Source organism: Suricata suricatta, chromosome 6, assembly GCF_006229205.1.
Source record: "Suricata suricatta isolate VVHF042 chromosome 6, meerkat_22Aug2017_6uvM2_HiC, whole genome shotgun sequence".
Classification (NCBI taxonomy): domain Eukaryota; kingdom Metazoa; phylum Chordata; class Mammalia; order Carnivora; family Herpestidae; genus Suricata; species Suricata suricatta.
In genome coordinates, this window is record NC_043705.1 from 107,675,641 (window position 1) to 107,698,267 (window position 22,627).

The 22,627-nt window shown below is 50.5% G+C and overlaps 1 protein-coding gene across 1 annotated transcript in view; it reads right to left on the reverse strand.

The window, feature by feature from the left end:
- Positions 1–22,627, reverse strand: part of ARHGEF37 (Rho guanine nucleotide exchange factor 37) — a 37,372-nt gene that overhangs the window by 2,099 nt on the left and 12,646 nt on the right. The window contains exons 4-11 of the mRNA XM_029941445.1: positions 13,735–13,934; positions 12,309–12,439; positions 11,520–11,624; positions 9,425–9,535; positions 8,328–8,657; positions 5,808–5,936; positions 3,032–3,227; positions 1,430–1,590 (exon numbers count right to left, since the gene is read on the reverse strand). Of these exons, the coding sequence (XP_029797305.1) occupies positions 1,430–1,590; positions 3,032–3,227; positions 5,808–5,936; positions 8,328–8,657; positions 9,425–9,535; positions 11,520–11,624; positions 12,309–12,439; positions 13,735–13,934 (1,363 nt within the window). The remainder of the gene's footprint in view (positions 1–1,429; positions 1,591–3,031; positions 3,228–5,807; positions 5,937–8,327; positions 8,658–9,424; positions 9,536–11,519; positions 11,625–12,308; positions 12,440–13,734; positions 13,935–22,627) is intronic.

Genomic DNA, 22,627 nt, shown 5'->3' on the forward strand with positions numbered 1-22,627 from the left:
CACCCCCACTCCCCACAGCCCACTTCAGGCTCCTCCCTGGCCTGATACACCCGACACCCAGCTATTTGCTGTAAGCCTCTGGGTTCCCGCCCCTCGGTCCCCCAGACCCTTTCTACTGCTTATCTGTTACCTTCGAAGCTCTTCCTGCCTACCTGGGAGAGGGCCTCCCTTTCTTGGGGTTCACGTATGCCCTCCCATCTCACTGGCCCTCACAGCGACCCCATGGAGACAACTCTGTCCCCGCAAAGCCGAACCCGTGCCGTGGCATCCCATCGCTTTTTTGTGTTTTGAGGTACACTTCAAATATCGTTAACAGTCCTCTCTCTAAAGGGTACCGTGCAATAGTTTTTCATATGCTCAAAGGCTGTGCAACCGTTGCTACCAATTCCAGAACACCTCAAACATGAACCCCATGCCGGACAGCAGTGGATTTCCATCCCCTGACCGCAGCCCCTGCCAGCCGCCGATCCACTTTCCATGTCTGGGCATTTGCCTGTTCTGGACATTTCGTATCAGCAGAATCCCACAGCACGCGGTAGCAGCAGCATACACACTCCACGTGGTAGCAGGTACTGGCATGTCCTCCTTTTTTATGGCTGAGTAATAATTAATTGGATGGATATGCTTATATTTTGTTTCTCCATTCATTCACAGGTCAACCTGTCGCTGGTCTCCCATTTGGGGCAGTTATGGATGAGGCTGCAGTGAACAGGCACGTAAGGTTCCCATTGCTTTGAGGTAATGGCCGACACCCTCCCCAAGGCCACGAGGCCCTGCGGGCCTGGCCCTGCCCCCCTCTCTGGCAGCGCCTCGGCCCTGCCTTCCTCTTCCCCCACCACACCTGCTTTATTCAGTTCCTCCTCAGCCCTGCTCCTTGCCCGCACACCCCTGGGCCTTTGTACTCCCAGTGCACGCTTTCTGCAGAGCTCTTCCATTCCACATCCCAACACAGCCCCTTCAGCCGATTAATCCTGGCTCACCCTTCAAATCGGAGAAGCAGCATCATTTTTCTGAGAGAAGCCTCTCCCACACCTGGGCCCTGGCATTTATCACTGCTCTAACTTTACAATTATCCACATGATCCTTTATTACTTACTCAGACTATAAATCCAAAGAAGGCGAGGACCAGGATTTACTTTTGCCCATTATGACGTCTCTCCCCTAGCACACTGCTTGTCAAATATTGAATGAATGAATGAACACTGAAGGAACGAATCCCATTTGCCCTGCTGATAGGGAGCAAGGGGTTGTTGATGCGGGAGAGATGAGGGGTTCCTTCTTCCAGGTCTGTTCCTGCCTGGGACACCGGTGTGGCCACTGATCAAGGCCCTGGCCTCATGGGTCGGTAGCCTCTCTGAATAGGACGGAAATCCAAGCCCCACTCCAGGTGTCCATGCGGGGGCAGATCCCGCCCCTCTCCCAGACTCACCTGGGGCACTGTTGGGACAGAGGGGACTGCGGCGGCTGGGGTGGGCTCTGGTATCAGATGACAGGAGTCCTTGTGAGGCTGCGCCTGCTCTTTGACCTCCTCCTGACCGGGGATGACACGGTACGGCTCCAGTTTCCCAGCTGGCACGTACCCTCGATGCCCTACAGGACATGCAGAGTGTTATCGGGCTGCGGATCACCCTCCCCACCCTTCAGTGATAGAGGATGTCACCACCATGTCGTGGAGGTGAGTGCCTCCAACACAGCTTTCCAGCACCAAAGAGGACCTGAAAAGTCATCCAGAAACTTCACTAACCCATCCCTCACCTCCTCCCACTCACTATTTCTATCTTCTACTTGCACACCCCCAATGACAGGGAGCTCATTCCCTACGGAGGAGGCAGCTTACTCTGTTTTGAACAGCTTTGACAGAGATACTAAGTTCTTCCCGGGGCTGGTAGGAAAACTGGTGCTGGGTGCACTGGCCCTCTCTGGCCTCTAGCGGAGGCCCAGACCAGGGCTGCTTCCTCACCCCAAGACGGCCTTTTCTGGGAAGCAGAAACTGCCTTTCTCTTCTCCCAGTGCCCCCAGTGCCTGCCCAGGAGCAACTGCGCCAGTGCCATCTGGCTGCTATGTGGCTGCATGTGGCCGCACTTCCCAAGGGCCCGCCACCCTCTGGGTCAGCACTCTGGTCTCCCTGTCTGACGGCTGAGCCGACACGGCTTAAAAGGCTCCATAACTTCTCCGAGGCCACACAGTCAGCGAAGTGGCAGGCTTGGGACCAGACGCTGTCCTCTCGACCCCAGGGGCTGGCTATACCTCCCAGGTGGCTGTTTTTCAACTTGAGTCACAAGTCTGCCCTTTCACGATTTCTGCTCGATTGTATCGTTTTCTGAAGTTTTCGAGAGACTCACTTTTTAAAACTTAGATGTGTTCTATCAATAGTATGAATAAGATACGGGTTTCTGTATTGGTTCTAGTTTTCCTCAAACACATAAAAACGTTTCAGGAACAGTCACAGTAAACAGTGTGAAAGCGGAAAGCTGCCTGCAGACCCCCACCCAATCCTGTGTCACCCTCACCTTGCGGGTCACATGCCCCCTTTGGGAAGATACTGCAGGCCATCTTCTCCTGGGTTCGAAGTGCCCTTTGCCTCCTGCTCAGTTATACCCTGGTGCGACCGGAGCTGAGCAGCACCCCCGGGGCGGGGCCAGTGTCCAGGAGACAGGACAACATCTCCCTCATTCCAGATGTCAGCCGTCTCCCAGCTGCCTGAGATCCGAGTGTCCCCTCTCTGCATACCTACATCTTTCTGGGTGACGCTGAGGTTCTCTCCACGCATCTCCGTCTACCCCGGTGGTGTGTGAGGTCCCCAAGGCAGGGTCCTGGTCTTCTCTGCATGGTGCCCAGTGCACAGTAGGTGTTTGGTAACGGACACTGCAATGTGAGACTGCCTTCCTTTTGCTGGCACATCACTTACCACACTAAGCTGGCTGTGCCCCGAGCCTGGGTTTACACAGCCAGGCTCTGGCCCACACCCGTGCACAGGGCCCCCACTGATTTTCCCAGAGGGAGGGGAAGAGCCTGCAAAGCCCCCACGTACCCCCCGTGTCCACCAGCCAGCGGCTGCTGTTGCCTTTGGTGTCCTTGCTTTGGAGGAGAGCCACAATCTGGCCCCGCAGCAGCGTCAGCTCCAGGGGCCCATCCCCACTGATGTTGCCCGTCACCTGGTACAGCTTCTCCGGGCCGTACTTGCTCAGCAGTGCCTGCACCTGGCGTTCAGCGCCCGGAAGGAGCGGCTGTGGGGCGGGAGGGACAGACAGGGTCGGCAAGTCAGAGCCGGTGCAGTGTTCACCCACGGGCCGACAGCCAGGGGTCCTGGGCCCATCCTACCCCCGCTGCCGAGGGGCACCCCAGTCGGGCAAGAGTCTCTCACTAACAGATGGCCGGATCACAGGAAGAACACACACTCTCAGCATCCAAAGGGATCTCAGAAAAATACCTCTAATTAAACCTCTAAAAGCCCTCTCGGTCGAAACTTCTGGGATTTTCTAAAATCCTCATTCGGGTTCTGAAATTCCTCCGTGACAGAACTCTGGGACTGGGCTGTGAAGTCTGGCCCCAGCCTCAAGAGGACTCGTCGGCAGGAAGAAGCCTGGCAGTGCTCTTTCGGCCTGAGGGAGCTTCCCACGGCCAACCTGGCCTGACTCATGTGGCTGCTGTGACAGCTGGCACAGGGTGACACATGCAGACCCTGCCTCACACGTGAACGGAGGGAGTGCTCTCTTATTCCACAAGTATTCATTGAGCACCTACTGTTTACAAGGCCCAGTAAGCCTCTTGAACGGGATAGTAGAAACACAGAAGACAGGGGCGTCTGGGTGGCTCGGTCGGTTAAGCTTCTGACTCTTGATTTCGGCTCAGGTCATGATCTCACGATTTGTGGGATCGAGCCCCATGTCAGGCTCCGTGCTTAGAGCATAGAGCCTGCTTGGAATTCTGTCTCTCCTTCTCTCTCTCTCTCTGCCCCTCCCCTGTCCCCTCTATCTCAAAATAAATAAATAAATCTTAAAAAAGAAAGAAACAAACAAACACAGAAGACAGCTTTGCCCTGATGCCAACTGCCACCTAGCTGGGCAGAATGACTCAGTGGCACTTTCTGCCCATCCAACAATCTCCTGGCATTGCCTTTGTTTTCCTGTTCATTGTTTCCAGCAAAAGTATCACCACAAAGGGACTCAGGGATGACTGAACCCTTTTTGTAAAATAAAAAAGAAATTTAAAATGCTCAATATATCTGACTATATATCATATTCTATATGGTTATTTCTGGGAGATTTCCAAATCTTGGAGAATAGACAGAGGCGCCCTTCGGGGACATTTGGGCACAGACACTGCCATTAGTCCAGGGGGTTCAGTCTCAGGGTTAAGAACCAGGAGAACCTGATGTTTCTAAATAGGCCCCTAAGTGGGAGTGGAGACAGGGTAGCTTCCTCCCCCCAGCCCTCCCCCCCAATGCTGGTGTGACCCTGAGTAGAAAGGTATAGAAACATTTGCCTTCTTTCTCAAGTCTGAGAGATGCCCTGGGCAGAGAACACTAGTATTCCCTGGAGGGGGCCACGGGGAGCCAGGGAAGAATGTCACTAGGACTGCGTCCATCCTGGGTGACCACCCCGCATCCGTGGGTCCTGCCCTCTTAGGCAAAGAAGTCAGGACTTTATAGAAGGAGTGTGGGGGTGGGGCAGAAGACTCTTCTCTTCTCTTCCTACCAATTTGCACCACATACTGGGGTTATGGTGTTCCCACTCATTCCTCTTTCTTTGTTTCTCTCTGCGTCTTCTTTCTACCATCAGCTCAGAATGCTTTTCCAATAAGAATGTTATTGTGTCTCAAGTAGGAAGAGAGAGGAGGTTCCCATGACCCGTGACTCATTCCAGGGCCCACTCTGTGATTTTCTGCACCTTCCTCGCCCCACGTTGCAGGGCCCCTGCCACCCTCTCCCCCCCAGACCTCTGCTGGGGCAGTGTCAGTGTGGGGGAGGTGAGGACGGCTATGGCCCAAGCAGGAGTCTGCACCCCTTGGAGTAGACATGCATCTCTGATGCTCTTTGACCTTCTCTGCCTTCCAGCCAGGTGCGCAGGCCACTTGTGTGGGCCCGCTCTGCTGGGCTTCTTAACTTGTCCCTCTGGGTCTCTGGGCACCCCCCTTCTCCCTTCTGGGGAATCTTGGTGCTGTATACTGACCCTTTGCTTCGCATTTCACTTATGAGTGAACACCCAGTTTCAGTTTCCTCAAATCCAGGCCTGTCTTCCTTGGGGAACCCCTTCTCCCTTTAGCTACTTCAGCTCCATTTACAAAATAGACTCCGGGGTTTCTCCTTCAAGTGGACTGGAAGGTACCCTTTCCTTATATTTTAGAGAAAAGTACTTTACAAAAAAAAAAAAAAAAAAAAGAAAGCACTTGGCCAGCCAAAGTTCTGTAAACCAGAATGCAGCCAAAATACTATCTTTGGCAATTAAAAAGTCCACAGCAAAAAGAAATTTTAAATGATTTGTTATTTTAACCTCGTATTCATCCTGAAGGCTGGTATTGAATGCAGGTCAGTGAGATGGTGAGGAAACGGAGTAAGCTTTGATAAAAAACATGTGACGTTCTAGGTTTTTGGATGCTGATACCACTTGCTTGCCGTTATGTCTAATTTCACTCAGTATTCTGTTCTGCTCACACGTGTATTGGCCACGAAAGGCCACCCCAACCCCGGCCCCCAGCTCACAGACAGAGCACTGGGGAAGGAGGAGGGAAAGGAAATAGGGGATCGAGCTGCACCCCACTGGCAGGTGAAGGACCAGAGGGTCTGCGGGACAAGGAGGGATGCTTACCTGTATGGCGGGGGGCGGCAGCACTTTCTTGAAGTTCTCTTGAAAGGAGCGAAGCTGGTGACCAGTCTGGCCCAGCACGTCCTCCACCAGCTTCTTGAAGGCCGGCTCGGAGAGGTGGTGGTGAGGCAGCTGGGTAGGGCAGACACTGTCATCAGAGCTCGCTCTGGAGAGAGGGGACAGAAGGACTCTGGCAGCCTACACCCAAGCCCCGATGTGTAAAGAGAGGTCTTTTTGCCCTTATCAGCCATCGTTTTTGTCTGCCGACTGCCCCACTCTCTGTCCTTCAAGAAAGCGCCCCTCAGTGAGGCACTCGCCAGATTGCCCACCGTGGGGCCGACACAGCCTCCCTTCTCCCGTCCACCGTGATCAGCCCACCGGCTGGCCAAGGGGCCCGCGCAAGGCTCAGCGGAGCCCGCCCACAGATTCAGTACGTGAAGGCTGAGAACGACAGAATGGCGCTCCCTCTAGCTTCTGAGATGTGAAAGTATCTGAGATGCAGAGGGGTCTCTCCCACCATGCAGAAAAAGGGTCTGCCTGAGCATGAAGCCAGCCCAGAGAGGGACACAGAGCTGGGAGGGGGAGCGAGAGCCAGAGCCCCAACAACACCATCTGTACTGCATGCAGCCTTCCCCCGGCTCATCTGCTCTTGGGCCTCCCAGTTTTGCGAGTCAAGGTGCTGTTCTTTCTGCCTCAGCCAGGTTAGAACCCATGAAGTTCTGAGTAATGCTTCATGCTGGGCCTCTGGCCCTGCTAGCCATCTGGAACATTCTTCCCACACGACCTAGGAAATGAGTAAGACCCCACAGCTAACAGAGACACGTCCTCTCTGCTTTCACTAAACTCACTGCTCTTGGTTCTGACTTGAGCCTTGCCCCCACCCCAGGATGCAGATAGACTGAGGCTCTACTATGCAGGCCCCACTGGACTAGTCCGGGGGGATGGGCCATGGGACACAGACCGGAAGCTGGCACCAATCACTGACAGGCCCAACCAGGAAAGGCCCTCTTTCCACTTTTATAAGGCTGACCTTCCCATTAGTGGCATCTGGAACCCCCGCCCCCCGCACATCCCAGTCTAAACGCCAGGGGCCTAGCAGCCTTGGAGAGAACCAGAGGGCAGGAAGAGAGTGACAAGATCATCTAATCAGATTTATCCTCTGCCTTCGGAAAAGAGAAATGCTTCTTTTTGCAGCTGGTTCAGGCTTAATTAAAATCAAAAAGCGTGTCTGAGACAGAACTCTGTACTAAATGCTTGGAAGGTCAAAAAGAATACAAGCCTCTAGTCCCAGCCCTCCTCAATAAGAAGAAACGACTTCATCCAGCACCCCAGCAGAAGGCAGGCTCTGCTAGGTGCTTCGATGAGCACATCTGAAAGGGCTGGTGGAGTAGAGAGGCTGGGGAGATGGGCTCTCCCCGCCTGAAGAGGGGGGTTCTGAGAGCTTCGTGGAGAGACATGTTCATCTTTCACATGCTTGGGGAGTTCCCTCCATATGCAAGGTATTGTGAAAGGCATGGGGGATGATGGGGCATCCCAGGCCAAGGGAGGAGTCTGTGCAAAGGGCCGGGGGCACACTCAGAAGCATGTGCTGGAAGGGGCTGTGGGTGTACAGTGGGGCCAGGAGCTGCGAAGGCAGTGGGGCACGCGCGCTTCAGAAGACGTTTCATACAACACACTGCAGGGGGCAGCTGATCTGGGGACCCCGAGGTACAGGAGACAGCGTGTGATGTGGCGAGTGCGGGACGTGCCCTGGGGGCCAGACCCACAGCTCCTCAGCTCCGATGCTGACATCAGAGAGAGCTTGGAAAGCGGCTGAGCCTTCCTTAATGTGTCAACGCCAGTTTTCAAAAATCAACGTTTGCCCTTGGAAATTTGTCCAAACTTCTTTGCAAGCTCTTTACACTTCCCACAGACAGCTCTTCTAAGGGGTTGTCCCAAGCACTGTGTCAGAGCCTGGGGCTCTGGGGTTGAACTGCCAGGGTTCAAATCCTGCTGTCAGCTGTGTGGTCTTGGGCAAGCCATTTAACCCCTCTGTGCAGGGGTTCCTTTTGGAATGGGGACAGTAAGGGTCATTGTGAGGATTAGGGGAGCTAATACACAGAAGATTCCCACTAAGTGCTCATAAGAAGGCGGCTGTTAGAGGAGTCATTGCCTTGGGCACCAGCTTGAGACCTTGACTCCTGATTGCAGGGGCCTGGCTTGTCACCAACATCTAATACGCCCAAGGACCAGCCCCAAGGTCTGCTATTTTCCCTGCAGAGCCTCCTCTGCTTCTGAATCCCAGACCCCAGGAGTCCCCTTTCTACCCTTATTTACATGATCTGATACCATTAATGGACGGAGAACCGGCATCAGAGAGACCCCAAAGATTCCCGGTTCCCGTGGGCTCCTCCTAAGCACCTCATGGCCAGTCTGAAAGGCCCCATCTCGTCCCATCCCAACCCCCACAAACAGCTGGCTGAACAGGGCTGGGAGGCCTTGCTTGGCTGTTCCACAGAGGCACCCAGGTCCCGGAGGCCTTACCTGGGCCAAGCTGCCCTCTGCCCTCTGCAGCACTTGCTTCGCAAGGTCCCTCTGGAGGTCCACGAATGTGCACAGGATCTGGCCCAGCCACCGCACGGCCAGCTGCTTGAGCTGCGGGAGTTCGGCCACGAGCAGGGAGTTGAGAGCCTGGTACGTGTGCCGGGCCTCCTGCTCCTCGTACGTCACGCTGCCCACCTCCAACAGCTTCTCTTCCACCCTCTCAAAGTCCAGGAGTTTGTCCAGACGCTTCTTGATCAGGTTCTGCGGGCCAGCCAGCGCTCTGGCCAGGCTGCACAACGGCTGCCACACCAGGCCTTCCAGGCGCTGCTTCTGTGGGGGCAGGAAGCACGTGGCAGAGGACAGGCACTGGGACGAGGGGTCTGGGAGGCAGCTAGGCCTGGGCTCTGGTCCCACCCCCACAGACTAGCTGTGACCTCTTGCGTGTCATGTAACCTCTCTGGGCCTCGATGTGCCCATCTGAAAAACAGGGACAAGGCACATCCGAGCTTGGCGGAGTACCTGGCGCTTCTCAGCATCTGTGCATGGATCTGAAAAGATTCTGTACAGCGTGGTGATCACGAACATAATCTTTGGGGCTCAGATCCCATCCTGCCACTGACCACCTGAGTAACTTGGGAAGTCACCCTCTCTGAGCCTCTAGCTCTCATCCGCAGAACGGGGCTCTTACTAGCATTTACCCTATGAGCCGTGCTGTGAGGATTAAATGAGATGCAGAATGTAAAGGGTGCAACGGCCTATCTGCCTGGCAGGCAGCAAAGGCACAACAAACGTGAGCTGTGGCAATTTTTATCATTAAAAGGCATTAATAATAAGCCCCACCCTGCTGACTATTCTGGGTGGTCATGGATGTGACAACCATGTAAAGGGCCTGACTTCTAAATCTCCTTCTTCTTTTTTTTTTTTTTTAAAGATTTCATTTTTAAGCGATCTCTATACCTCGCATGGAGCTTGAACTCATAATCCCGAGATCAAGAGCTGCACGCTGTACCAATGGGGCCAGGTGCCCCCTAAGGATCATTCTTAATAGGCTCTGCCACCTGCCCGGAAGAAAAGGGAGAAGGAAGGGCTGCACTCACAAAGTCGGGGAAGGCCTGGAGCTGGAGGTCTCCCATCAGGCTGCAGTACTGCACCACGGGCCCCCCGGGGACGTCCAGGTCGTATTCCTGGGGCCTGAGGCGGAGGAAAGCCTGGACCAGCAGCAGAGGGGAGACCGTCAGTCATGGCCCATCGCAGCCATCTCACCCCTTCCACCCCCCAACCAGACCCTCGAAGAGGCTGTCCAGGCTCTCTGCACACCCATCGTGACTGGGAAGGCCACCGCCTAATCCGTTGCACAACTTGGATGATTAGAAAGTTCTTCCTCCGACTGAACCAACATCTTTGTCCCTATTCCAGCACTTCTCAAACTTCATGCCTTTGCACGTCACCTTTGGGCTTTTACTGCCATGTCCACATTCCACATATTCTATTAACAGTTGAAATCAACTAACCATTCCTATTTGTATCAATATATTTAAAAAACAACAATCCACCTATGACACTACCATAAGAGGAAACCCAGCAATAACCAGTATAAAAAGGCACATAAGAATAATTGCGATAATGGGGCGCCTGGGCGGCTCAGTTGGTTAAGCATCCGGCTTCGGCTCAGGTCAAGATCTCACAGTTCATGGGTTCGAGCTCTGTGTTTGGCTCTGTGCTGCCATCTCACAGCCTGGAGCCTGCTTCAGATTCTGTGTCTCTCTCTCTCTGCCTCTCCCCAACTCGCTCTCTGTCTCTGTCTTGCAAAATAAAATATAGACATAAAAAATTAAAAGAAAAAAGAATAATGGCGATAAAAGCAATACCTTTAAGTTCTGTCTGGACATCACCGCCGGGAGAAGGCTCCCAGCCCGAGACTCACTCTGCCTGAGTTAAAGACATACCAGCCAAAGAAGCTTCTCCTGGGCTCAGGGGATTACAGGATGGAGTTACATGCTTGTAATAGGATTGTGTGTCAATACTGCGTCTGTCACATAAGCCAGGGTCTAGGGAAATGCAGTCTAATGCTTCCAAATAGCTGTCCTACCCTCTGCAAAGCCAGATGTGTCCCTCATGTGCCTCTGGTTTCTCTCTCATGGCTTTTCCATCCTTCCTCTTGAGAGCCTTCCCCTCCCAGCTCGTTGTACTGTGACAGGATCCTGCTGCCAGATCGTTCTGCCAGGGGGCCCAGGATGCAGCAGGAAGAAGCCGTGGGGATCTGCCCCACGCAGAGGTTCTGGAACTATGCCCCCCCTCATCGTACACACTCCCTGTAAGGCCACCCCAAACCCCATTATTCGAAGAGCCTGGTATCATCCGACCAAGCTGCTTCGCACAAATGGACGTGACTGAGAGCAAAACCACAGCAAAGGGACAGAGTGGATGGAATGAGTCAGCATCGATGACAGAAGTGAAGGAGGATTTTGGCACAAGGGAAATGACGTGGTGGAGGGCATGCACACCAGTGTTCCTGCGGGCTGAATTCAGCCTGTAGAAATATTTTTCCTTGGGCCTGCATAGCATTTACAGTTTCATATAATGTTGCTTGCATGGGGACATCATGAGATTTCCTCTAAAAGTCTGAATTTCCAGGGTTTTTTTCCCCCCTAAAATCAGAACCGGCTACTCTGGGTCCATAGTTCCCAACAGCAAGAGCTTCCCCGAGCCCAGTAACAGCTGCCCCTTTAGATTTTATCCATCCATACATCCACCCACCCACCCAACCATCCATCCATCCATCCATCCATCCAGTCAAATTCTAAATACTGTTATGTATTTAACTCTTCTGAAAAGCTCATCAACAGCCTGTTAGATATCAAGCCTTGAACACCTGCACACTTCACTCAGTAACAGAACCTGCCTGACCCCTTCAGGCACCTGAGTTTGTCACCTGCTCTAGGTGCCAGAATGGTAGGTCCCTATAGAGGGCTTGGACCCCAGTGAATTTTGACTCTGCTCACTCCCGAAGAGCTCAATGGGCCTGGCAGCTGAGGGCAGGGGAGAGCTTGCCCGGGGCCTTCTTCTGACCAGGTGACCTCTTCCATTCGGTCCCTGAGGCTGGTCCCTCCGCCAGCTTGTCAGCTTAGCGCTGCCTGCCTCCTGCCTGGGGGCCCAGCCCAGCCCACCTATCATTAGCCACAGGACCCTCACCTCCAGATGATCCATGTAAACAGCCACGTTGTTCTTCAGCTCGGTCACACACAGCGTCACCCAGTGGAACTCCTCTTCTAAGTCATCGAATTCCTTGTCTTCTGTCTGAGAGGGGAGAGCTGAGAATATCCCTGGGGTGGGGGCTCAGGGGTGAGGCAGTGTATACCCACACCCGCATCCCTAGGTCCTCATGGGGGACCCCCTTGCCCAGCCCTGCCCCTCAGAGCCGGCTCCTCCAGCCCCAGAGCCCAGAGGGATGGTTACAGGCAGTGAGTGCAGCCTAATGGTTTTGTACTCAGACCATGAACTCAGATACACGAGTCTCTGGCTCACTGGCTTCCTAGCTGTGGGATCTTGGGCAAGTGTTTTACCCTCTCTGAGCCTGTTCTGTCATCTGCAAAGGGGGTAATAAAAACACCTACTTCATCATATGGGTCAAACAACGGCTGGTTCGGAGGAAGTTTGCAGTTAGCCTGAGCTGCTACTGATAGCTTTTCAGAGCTGGTTCCTCGTGAACCCAGAGATCAGCTCTCCTATGTGCGTAAAAAGGTACCAGGAGAAAGAGGAGCACAGGAGGCCATGGGGAAACCCCTACCCTGGCTCTTCAGAATCATGAGACGGCACCACCTCCGCTGCCTCCTGGCTCTGCCGTGCTGGGCATTCCCTACAGTCCCTTAGCCTCAGCTTCCCCGGCTCTGAAAGGGGTCTAAACCACCTGCTGCACCCACTGCAGAGCCCTGCTCCTTGGGGATGGCTGGGAGACGGCACTTCCCTCACCCCAGAGCTCACCTTGGGCACGAGCCCTGCCTCCTGCTTCAGCAGCTGGCTCAACCTGGTGGTCTTCTTGGAGAGGGTGTGAGCATTGATCCGGGCCAGCCTCTCCCGGAGCGTCAGCTGCCCCACTTTGGTGTACTTGGAGGCTGCACCGACAGAGGACAGAGAAGGCATGGGAGTCAAAGCTGGCCCAGGAAAGCAGGCATCCCTGACACAGCTGGCCAGGCACCCACCCAGAGCCCTCTTCCCAGACATCTGAGTCACATCCATTAGAAGCGGGGGCAAACTGCCCAAGAAAGGCACAGGGCTTGGTGCCCTCCCTCCATGGTGTGAGCCCTCGCTGAGGAGCTACCGGACTTTGGCAAGTCGACACTTCTTGGAGCCATTTCTTCATTTGCATATGAGACCAGCCACCTCATGGGATCGCTGGGAGGGTCACATAAGAGAGGGGGTCTGAAGGTACTTTGTAAAGAAGAACTCAAGTGGGAGGTGATTTGCCTGGGGCTCCTTGGCCAGTGCTAGCCGGGCCAGGCCGGGATGCACCGTCCCCAGTCCTGGTGTACGGCTTTCCACTGGTCTGGCCCCAGCCCCGGGCATGACTTTGACACTCAGCTCTGCCTCTTACCAGCTCTGTCAGTTTTCATTTTACCTGGAGTGGACTGTAAGGCTGAGCCCAGATAATGAATGAAGACGTGTCACAGTCAGCCCTGGTAAACATAAGCTAAATTAGCACCACTGCACCATCTTAGGTCGTGTGATTGTTTTCTCTCTACTTGGAATACTCCGTCCTTTTCCAATCCTTTCTGTTCTAACAACCTGAGAGATGGAGGTCCCCACCCACTAGCTGCTCTCACCAAGGTATATCCACAGCTCTTGGCCTAGCCTGTATTCATGTCTCTTCCACAGTACATCAGCCTCCCAGATGGGGTGGGACCGATTTTACTTTAGTTCAAGGAGAAAAGCCAATTCATATAATCCCAACCTCCTGGCCACCGTGATTGGTTCTAAGAATGATACATAAGCCAGGCCCAAGCCAATCAGCTCCTGGTATTCCCCTAACCATGGTGATTGGTTCAGGGTGAGCACATGACCCAAATGGATCCTATCAGTGTGAAGTGCCAATTTAATTTCATGACTAAGAAGAGAAAGGCAAGTGTCTTCTCCAAGAGGGTGTGGTGTGTGGATGTGAGTCACGGAACGACCACTATGAGGGAGGCCAGCCTCAAGATGAAGCTGACACACAGTGAAGACCAGAGATAAAAGAATTAGAGGGAAATGGAGCCGGCGCCCTGATTAAACCCTACCCAAAGTCCGTATTACCTCTGGACTTGTGGTTACACGAGCCACTACATTCCCTTTATTAATGAAGACAGTCTGAGGTGAGGTTCTGTGTCTGGAAGCATTCATACTGATAAAGCCCCTAAGCACCCCAAGTCCTTACCCACTTCCTTGCGCCTCTTGTACTCATTGATGTTGGTGTTCACATCTTGGAGGGCAGAGGCAGCCCTCTGAAGCACAGGGTAGGCACTGGCATCAGGGACTGTGTTCTCCAGGATTTTCTGCAGCAGCAGTGGGTACTTGGTAATCCTCTGCAGAGGGCTTACCAGTAAGAAACTGAGGCCTGAGCGCCCAGCTTGTGGCCTGAGGGAGAAGACCAGTGTTAGGTAGATAAAGCCCAGCCTATGGGGCACCAGGAGGACTAGGCTCTGGTCCCAGTTTTCTGCCATTTAACTTGCTGTGTGCTCTCAGGCAAGTCACCCTCCTTCCATAGTCCTCAGTTTCCTCACCGGTAATGCTTGAGGTCTAGATGTTAGATGGGCACCTGCCAGTCCTCACTTTCCCTCCTTCTGTACTGAGTCCCCATTTGTACTAAATGCAATCGTTCGTTCTTTGTCCTGGGCTTCCTTGGCCTCTCAGCGGCAGACACAGCTGCCTGCTCCTGCTCTTGAAACGGTTTCCTCTTTTGGCCCCATGGGTGCCCTTCGTCCTGCTCCATGGGCCATTTTCTTGGCCTCCTCTGCTGGCCTTGCTCCAGTGCCAGAGTGCTCTGGGGCCTTCTCTTCCCTCCACTCACCCTCTTACTGATTTCATTTAGTCCTTTGGCTTTAAGCACATCCCAAACCCAGCTCTGCATTTCCAGCTTCCGTCCAGAGCTCCAGACTCACACAGTTAACCTGCCTGCTTGATGCGTCCATTTGGCGACGTCCCAAACACAACTCTGTATGCTGGACGTCCATTTTAGATCTCGTTCAGTAAAATCGTTCTGTTGCTTTAAGAAAATCAAAAGTTTTATGGGGCACCTGGGTGGCTCAGTGGATTAAGCTTCAGACTTTGGCTCAGGTCATGATCTTGTGGTTCACAAGTTCAAGGCCCATGTCGAGTTCTGTGCTGACAGCTCAGAGCCTGCTTCTTGGATTCTGTATCTCCCTCTCTCTCTGCTCCTCCCTCCCTGTCTCTGTCTTTCTCTCAAAAATGAAACATTTTAAAAATGCCCTTAAATCAAAAGCTTTAGGGGGCCCCTGGGTGGCTAATTTGGTTAGGCATCTGACTGTTGATTTCGGCTTAAGTCATGATCTCACAGTTTGTGAATTTGAGCCTTCATCGAGGTCCACGCTGACAGTGGGGAGCCTGCTTGGGACTCTCTTTCCTTGCCCCTCCCCTGCTTGTGTACACACACTCTCTCTGTCTCAAAATAAATAAACAAACATTTAAAAAAATCAGGGGAAAATTGGCAATGGGCATTGAGAAGGGCACTTCTTTGGATGAGCAGCACTGGGTATTGTATGTAAGTGATGAATCACGAGACTCTACCTCTGAAACCAAGAGCACACTGTGTACACAGTATGTTAGCCAACTTGGCAATAAATTATATTTTAAAAAATTAAAAAATTAAGAATAAATAAAATATTTAAAAAATATATGAACTGCTAAAATGACCCATTTGCCCAAACTCCAGACCTCAGCCTCCAGATTTCTTCCAGGGACAAATACAAATCTCAAAAACCTTTTCCACAAATATTAATAACTACAAAATCTCTGTATCTGGTGGTATATTTATGTACATTGTGTCTATTTTGAATCTACCGCACTTTCTGCCTTTAAGGTATTACTAAAATTACCTGGTAAACCAATTCTACTTAGCCAGCTTAAACTAAGTTAAGCACTTATGTAATTTTAGTATTTATAAAAATTCTCAGAAATAGGGGCACCTGGCTGGCTCAGTCAGTAGAGCATGCAACTGTTGATCTTGGGGTTATGAGTTCAAGCTCCATGTTGGGTGTAGAGATTATTTAAATAAAACTTTTTTAAAAATTCTTAATAGAATAGAAACAACCAAAGTGAATTTCAGGTTGATGTGATCTGGGACAATATTTGGTAATAAAGCTAGTTTATCAGTTTACTTAAAACAGGCTTGTCTTGGGGTATCTGGGTGGCTTAGTCAGTTAAGCATCTTACTTCGGCTCAGAACATGATGTCATGATTTGTGGGTTTGAGCCACAAATCTGTGCTGACCCCTCTGAGCCTGGAGCCTGCTTCGAATTCTGTGTCTCCTTCTCTCTGTGCCCCTTCCCCACTCATGCTTGCTCTCTCTCTCTCAAAAATAAACAAATATTTAAAAAAATTTTAAAACAGGCTCATCTTTAGAGTAATCAACATTAAATATAAAATATTTCTTCTACTCAGGCCTACTAAAATAAACTCATGTTATCTCTATTACAAAATTTGTCAATAAAAACTTGGTATAATAAAGCTTACAAAAATTCAAAAATCAAAAAATCAAAATCAAAAGTTTTCAAAAATCACAGGAACTTTATGTCTAGGATGCATGTATTTAAGGGTAAAAAGCCATAATGTCTATATTTGTCTTTAAATAGCTTAGTATAAAGATAGATGAAACAAAATGTTAACACTGGCTAATTTTTATATTTATATATATTTTTTTAATTTTTAAATTTATTTTATTTATTTTTGAGAGACAGAGAGAGACATTGTGAGCAGGGGAGGGGCAGAGAGAGAGGGAGACACAGAATCTGAAGCAGGCTCCAGGCTCTGAGCTAGCTGTCAGCACAGAGCCTGATGCAGGGCTTGAACCCACGAACCATGAGATCATGACCTGAACTGAAGCCAGACGCTTAACTGACTGAGCCACCCAGGCGCCCTGCCACACTGGTTAATTTTAGAAGTGGTGTATGTTTATTACATTCTTCCATTTTCCTACAGGTGTGAACATTTTCACTAAAAATGTAAAAAATAAAATAAGACACATGAACGAATCGTGTCAAGATCCCTTCCAGATGCACTATATGGCGAGTGGATGACCATTTCTGGTCCCTTTCTTGTCTAGGATTTGCAGAAAGAATGTTCAAGTCAGTGGCATCTGGGAAGAGGTTCCAACAGTTTTCCCTCAGGCCTCCCTTGCAAGAATGTCATGAAGATTTCAAACCTCAGTGTCTACACAGGCCTCCTCCAGCTCACAGCCATTCTCTGCTCGCCTCTCCATGGTACCGGTGCCCCTTGCTCTTCCTCCAAAGGAAATATTTCCAGACCGAATGTCCAGGGAAGATCAGTCATGAGGCTAAGAATAGGCAGAGCAGGTGGGTGCCCCTTCACTAGCTGCAGGGAGTTGTGTGTATGGAGGGAGGGGAGATACAGATAGAATTACCTGTCAGGACATGCCTATGCAGACCATCTGCTCTCACCACGGGTTTCCTAGCACTTGGCTGACCACGAGCAGGGGAGATGGAAAAAGTCACCAGATATTTGCACAATTCTATCTATCCTCTGGGCTTACTTTCCATGGGAAAGGGCCAATTGCCTCCTGGGGACAACTGTCACTCCACAAATAAGAGGATGGGGGGGGGGTTCTTGAAAGAGATGATCACAGCTCTTCTCCACAATTATCACGGGGTCAGGACAGAATTACAGCAGCCTTTTGTGTTTATAGCTTTTCTAAGGTAGTCTGGAGAAGAATGTTTAAGCAGGCTTTCAGACGGGCAACAACTGATAGATAATTCAAAGGAAGGAGGAAAGAAGGAGGGAGGGAAGGAAGGGAAGGAGGAAGAAAGAAAGAGGAAGAAAGAAAGCAAAGAGGAAGGAAAAAAGAAAGAAGGAAAGAAGGAAGGGAGGGAGGGAAAGAAGGAAGGAAGGAAGAAAGGAAGAAAAAGCAAGCAAATGCCTGGAGCTGGGCTGGTGTCCGAAGGGGAGACGGGCCCTCTTACATTCTCTTGGTAGTAGCAGCAATTGGTAAGATCGTTTTAAAGAGCAGTTGGGCAATTTGTGAAATGTACAAAATCTTTTTGTTCCATCGATCCTACTCCAGATATCTACCCACAGAAATGTCAACTCAAGCAAGTAAAGATAAAGGTAGGAGCTACCAACAACTCCATTTATCACAGTAAAAAATTGGAAACAAGCCAGATGTCCATCAGCAGGATCTTGGTTAAACAAACCACAGTCTGTGAGCTGCCCTGGAAAGGAACTCTATGTGCCATTAACAGGAACATCGTGGGAGTATTCCCAGTGATGTGAAATGATATTCATGACCTTGAAGTGAAAAAGTAAGTTCTAGAAAAGCATGTAAGTCAGAGCCCCTTTAAATTTCTTCCTTTCTTCCTTCCTTCTTCCCTTCCTTCATTTTTCTTTCCATCCATCCATTCATCCACCCACCCAACATTTAAACTTCTGCTTGCAAAGTCTGTCTGCTTTAAATGAACTGAACTTTAAATGAACTGAAGAAAATCTGGATGAAAAAGGTTAACTACCAGGTGAAGAGATGGGGAAATGTGAGACTAAGGGAGAATGGACTTTTACTTTTTACTTTATATATCTGTGTATTGTTTAAATATTTCTTTTTTTCAGGAAGCATACATTACTCTTTTTGTTTATTTTTTTACATTTATTTGTTTAGAGGGAGAGAGAGAGAGGGTGCATACATGCACCCATGCCCACAAGCAAGATAGGGGCAGAGAAAGAGACAATCCCAAGCAGGCTCTGCTCAGTGCAGAGCCCGACTTAGGACACCACCCCATGACTGTGAGATCATGACCTGGTTGAAATCAGGAGTCAGACACTTAGTCAACTGAGTCACCAAGGTACTCCACATTATATATATATATTTTTAATGTTCCTTTATTTTTGAGAGAGAGCACGATCGTGAGCTGGGGAGGGGCAGAGAGACAAGGGGACAGAGAATCTGAAGTGGGCTCTCTGATGTCAGCAGAGATTTGGGGCTTGAACTCTAGAACCGTGAGATCATGACTTGAGTTGAAGTTGGGCACTTAACTGACTGAGCTGCCTATCAGCTCAGGTCATGATCTCACAGTCATGGGATCAAGCCCTGCGTCAGGCTCTGCCCTGAGCATGGAGCCTGCTTAAGATTCTCTCTCGCTTTCCCTCTGCCCCTCCTCAGCTCACGTGGTCTCTCTAAAATAAAAATAAAAATTAATAAGTAATAAAAATAAAACAAACCAAGCTTTCCAATAGAGGAAACCAAAGGAGGTGATCTGCCTTCTCCCAGCCTGGCCTCGGCCATCACTCTTAGTGCGTACTTCATGCTGGACCCATCTGTCTCTGCAGCCAGCCTCCTTCCCGCTGATGGCTGCACAATTAGAGGCTGATCTTCCTGCCTGCTGCGAGGGTGAGCCTGTGAGCCCCTTGGCCCTCAAGCTGGGAGCTGCATGAGGAGACAGGGTATACTGAACACCTTTCCCATGCAACCACCCAAATAAAGGGTCGAAGGCAGCATGCATTTTGGAATCACAAAGAATCTGATTAGGAGGGATCACCCATCCTTAACTGGATGAGAAGGAACCACTTAGGGCTGGTGTGGGGATTCTGGCCAGTTAAGCTCTAGAAAGAGTCCCACGATCATAAGCACAAGAAAGCCAGGATTAATGTCTCAAGAGAGAGGAGACAGAAAGCAACGCTGACAGGAAGACCGGCGTTCCTGGTGCAACACTGGACCAGAGGCTCTCCCCAAGGGCACTGTGGAAACCTGCGGGCACCAGGCAGCTACAGGCATTTAGTGGGCAGGGACCAGGGATGCAGGACATCTGCAATGACAGTTGGCATGGTGAGGAGTAGTGCTGTGTCTCCTATGTCCCTCTGAACATTCAGAGACTGACTTGAATACCTCAAAACGTGCTGTGATTCCCAGAACTGAGATCTTTTTGTGATCCCTGAACTCCATCTGGTCACATACTACAACACTGGAATTCTTATGATGCTACCTTTCAGAAACAAGACCCAGATCATCTGCAAGAACGTCATACGTCCTCCCTTCCTCTGCCCCCAGGATGCGATGTTATCCCTACACCATCTATGTCGCTTCCTTCTTTTGCTTATCGTACACTGGGAGGTCAAATTTGCTATCATTGCTGCTTGTCATTCTAGGGGATGCACATTCCCTGCTCTCTCCTTTTCCCATACTTCTGATGCAGGATGGCTTCTGACTTTCCCTTCCTTGAATGCAAACTTATTTTATTATAAGCAGGTGCCAGCATCTGATTGCTTCATTAGATTTTCTAGGGTAGTGATGCCCAAGCATTTGCACACTGAAATACATATCACCTTATTGGGCATTATTTGCCTTGTACTTCTCCTTTTTATTAAAATTGAACCATTATGTTGATTTTTTAAATATTTATTTATTTTTAAGAGAGAGAGAGAGTGCTAGCAGAGAGAGAGGGAGACACAGAATCCAAAGCAGGTTCCAGGTTCTGAGCTGTCAGCACAGAACCTGACATAGGGCTCGAACCCATGAACCACGAGATCATGACCTGAGCTGAAGTCACATGCTTAACCAACGGAGCCACTCAGGCACCCCACTCATTTTTTTTGTTCTGTATATAGGTAGGATATATACATATATATATATATACATATACATATATATATAGAAAATATACGTCAGGATAATAATTGGGGGGGAAGGGGCAAAGGCAGAAGGAGAATCTTAAGCAGGTTCCAGGCTCGGTGTGGAGCCCAACATGGGGCTCAATCCCATGACCTGGGCTCTTGACCTGAGCTGACATCAAGAGTCGGACGCTCAATGGACTGAGCCACCCAGGCGTCCCTCAGGATATTAGTTTAATGTTTGTTATATATATAAAAAAAAAAGGAGCATTGGAATCATTAGATCTGAGAGCCACAATGTGGTTTCAGAGACAAGGACAGCCAAGACCAGGATGATAGCTGGGGTTCATAGAGCGTTGTTGCATACAGTGAGCCCATATCCCCATGAGGCGTAGTTATTACTCCCCTTTCACACGCAAGGAGACCAGGTTCCGATTCATGAAATGGCTTCACCAAGGAGAGCTAGGGGCACATTGCCACGGGGCAGTGTGGCATCGGGGCCCATGAGAAAAGTCTGGACCAGCCTGGCTGGGAAAGACCAAAGGGTGGAAGTCATGACCAATAGCAGCGTCTGTACCAACAGCGGCCCCTTAACAGTGCTCCTAACACATCTGAGCTAGATGCCAGCATCTGGCACCTGGGAGATACTACATCAATGTTTCTGACTTCTCTTAAAAAATCAGAGGCTGTGATTCCTAGCTGGCACCTGAGGCAGACAGTTTGTAAAACAGGACTGTCAATATTCTACTGTCTGCGTCCACACCCTTTGTCGTGGTGGCGGCGGTTGTATCCATGGCCTCTGAGTATGACCTTGAAGCTCCTCCCCTTGAGAAGTAGGTTCTATTTTTCCGCCCCTTGGGTCTGTTGCAGCACGCCAATTCCCAGCCGAGGCCTTTAAAGGCCTGCCCTGCCCCCATGGTCCTTCTCCCGCCCTCCTATGCTCTTCCTGTCTCTATCCTGTGACCACCAGGTGAACAAGCCTGGGCCACCTGCCAGATGATGAGAGGCGGGGCCGCCAGAGCAGAGTCAGCTCACGTGTCTCAGACACAAGACCAGCAAAGCTGACCTACATTCAATCACAGGCACGTGCAGGTGCTTGGCCAGGGCTGGAACAATCGTTTACTGAGCCTGGCTACGTTGCTGTCCACTTCGGGGCAGTCTGTTACATAGCCAAAGCTACTTGATGGAGCAGCAACCAGTGGAAGGGGGGCTGCAACCACTCCCTGCACAGGGTCTGTGGGCTCTGGTAGCCTCAGCCTCCCCTGCTCCCTTTTGCCTCACACCTGGCACCTTGCATCCCTCACTTCTGTTATCTGCCTCTCTCCTACTGAAACGTACTTAGTGACTCTTGCAAAAGCCTAAATTTGTAGGACCCATGGAAGGATGAATCAAACGGGGAAAGTAAAGGTCGGTTTGGGGGGGCAGGGAGGGGCTAGGACACAGGTACTTGGAAAGACAGCTTCAAGGGGTTGAGGGGATTAGGTAAGAGAGAGGAGGAGGGGAGATAGCAGGAGGCCTCACATGAGATACTGTCATCTTCAAAGACCTAAATCGAGGTGCCTGGATGGCTCAGTCAGATAAGCATCCGACTCCTGAATTTGGCTCAGGTCATGATCTCAGGGTCCGTGAGTCCGAGCCCCGTGTTGGGCTCTGCACTGACAGTGCAGAGAATGCTTGCGATTCTCTCTCTCTCTCCTTCTCTCTCTACCCATTCCCTTGCTTGCTCTCTCTCTCTCAAAACAAAACAATAAAGACCTAAATCAACACTTTTTCTTGGGTGTGAAGGGAGTGTCTAAGTAAGATGAAATGATCATGGCCTCTGCTCCTCCTGCTCTTTCGGATTTCCAGAAGATGACCTTCATCTCTCTCCATTTGGTGAGCTTGTCCCAGGAATAAGCTTTTTAAAACAGAAAGGAAGCAGGACAATCCCAGGCAAGGAAATTAAAAACGACTCTTAAATATATGAAGAGATGACCAACTTTCATCCTAAGAAGCAAATGCAAAATGAAGCCACACTGAGACACCCTTTGTCACCTGTCTCGGAGGCGGATATTCCAAAGTTTAATAGCCTGATCTGGTGAGGCAATGAGGAAACAGGCACCCCTACCTTGGTCGTGGGAACGTAACTTGGTATATAGCCTTTATAGAAGGATGCTTTGCAATATTATGAAAATTATCCCTACATAATTCCTTTGACCTAGCAATCCATGTCTGGACTTCACCTCACGGAAATACTTGTACCTGAGTAAAATGACATATGCTCATATGTCACACACTACCCCTAACATCAAAAGAAAAGAAGTGAAACAATGCTCGTTAATAGAGACCAGTTAGGGGCACCTGGCTGGCTCAGTCAGTTAAATGTCAGAATCTTGATTTCGGCTCAGGTCATAATCTCATGGTATGTGAGACCAAGCCCCGTGTCGGGCTCTGTGCTGACAGTGTGGAGCCTGCTTGGGATTCTCTCTCTCTTCCTCTCT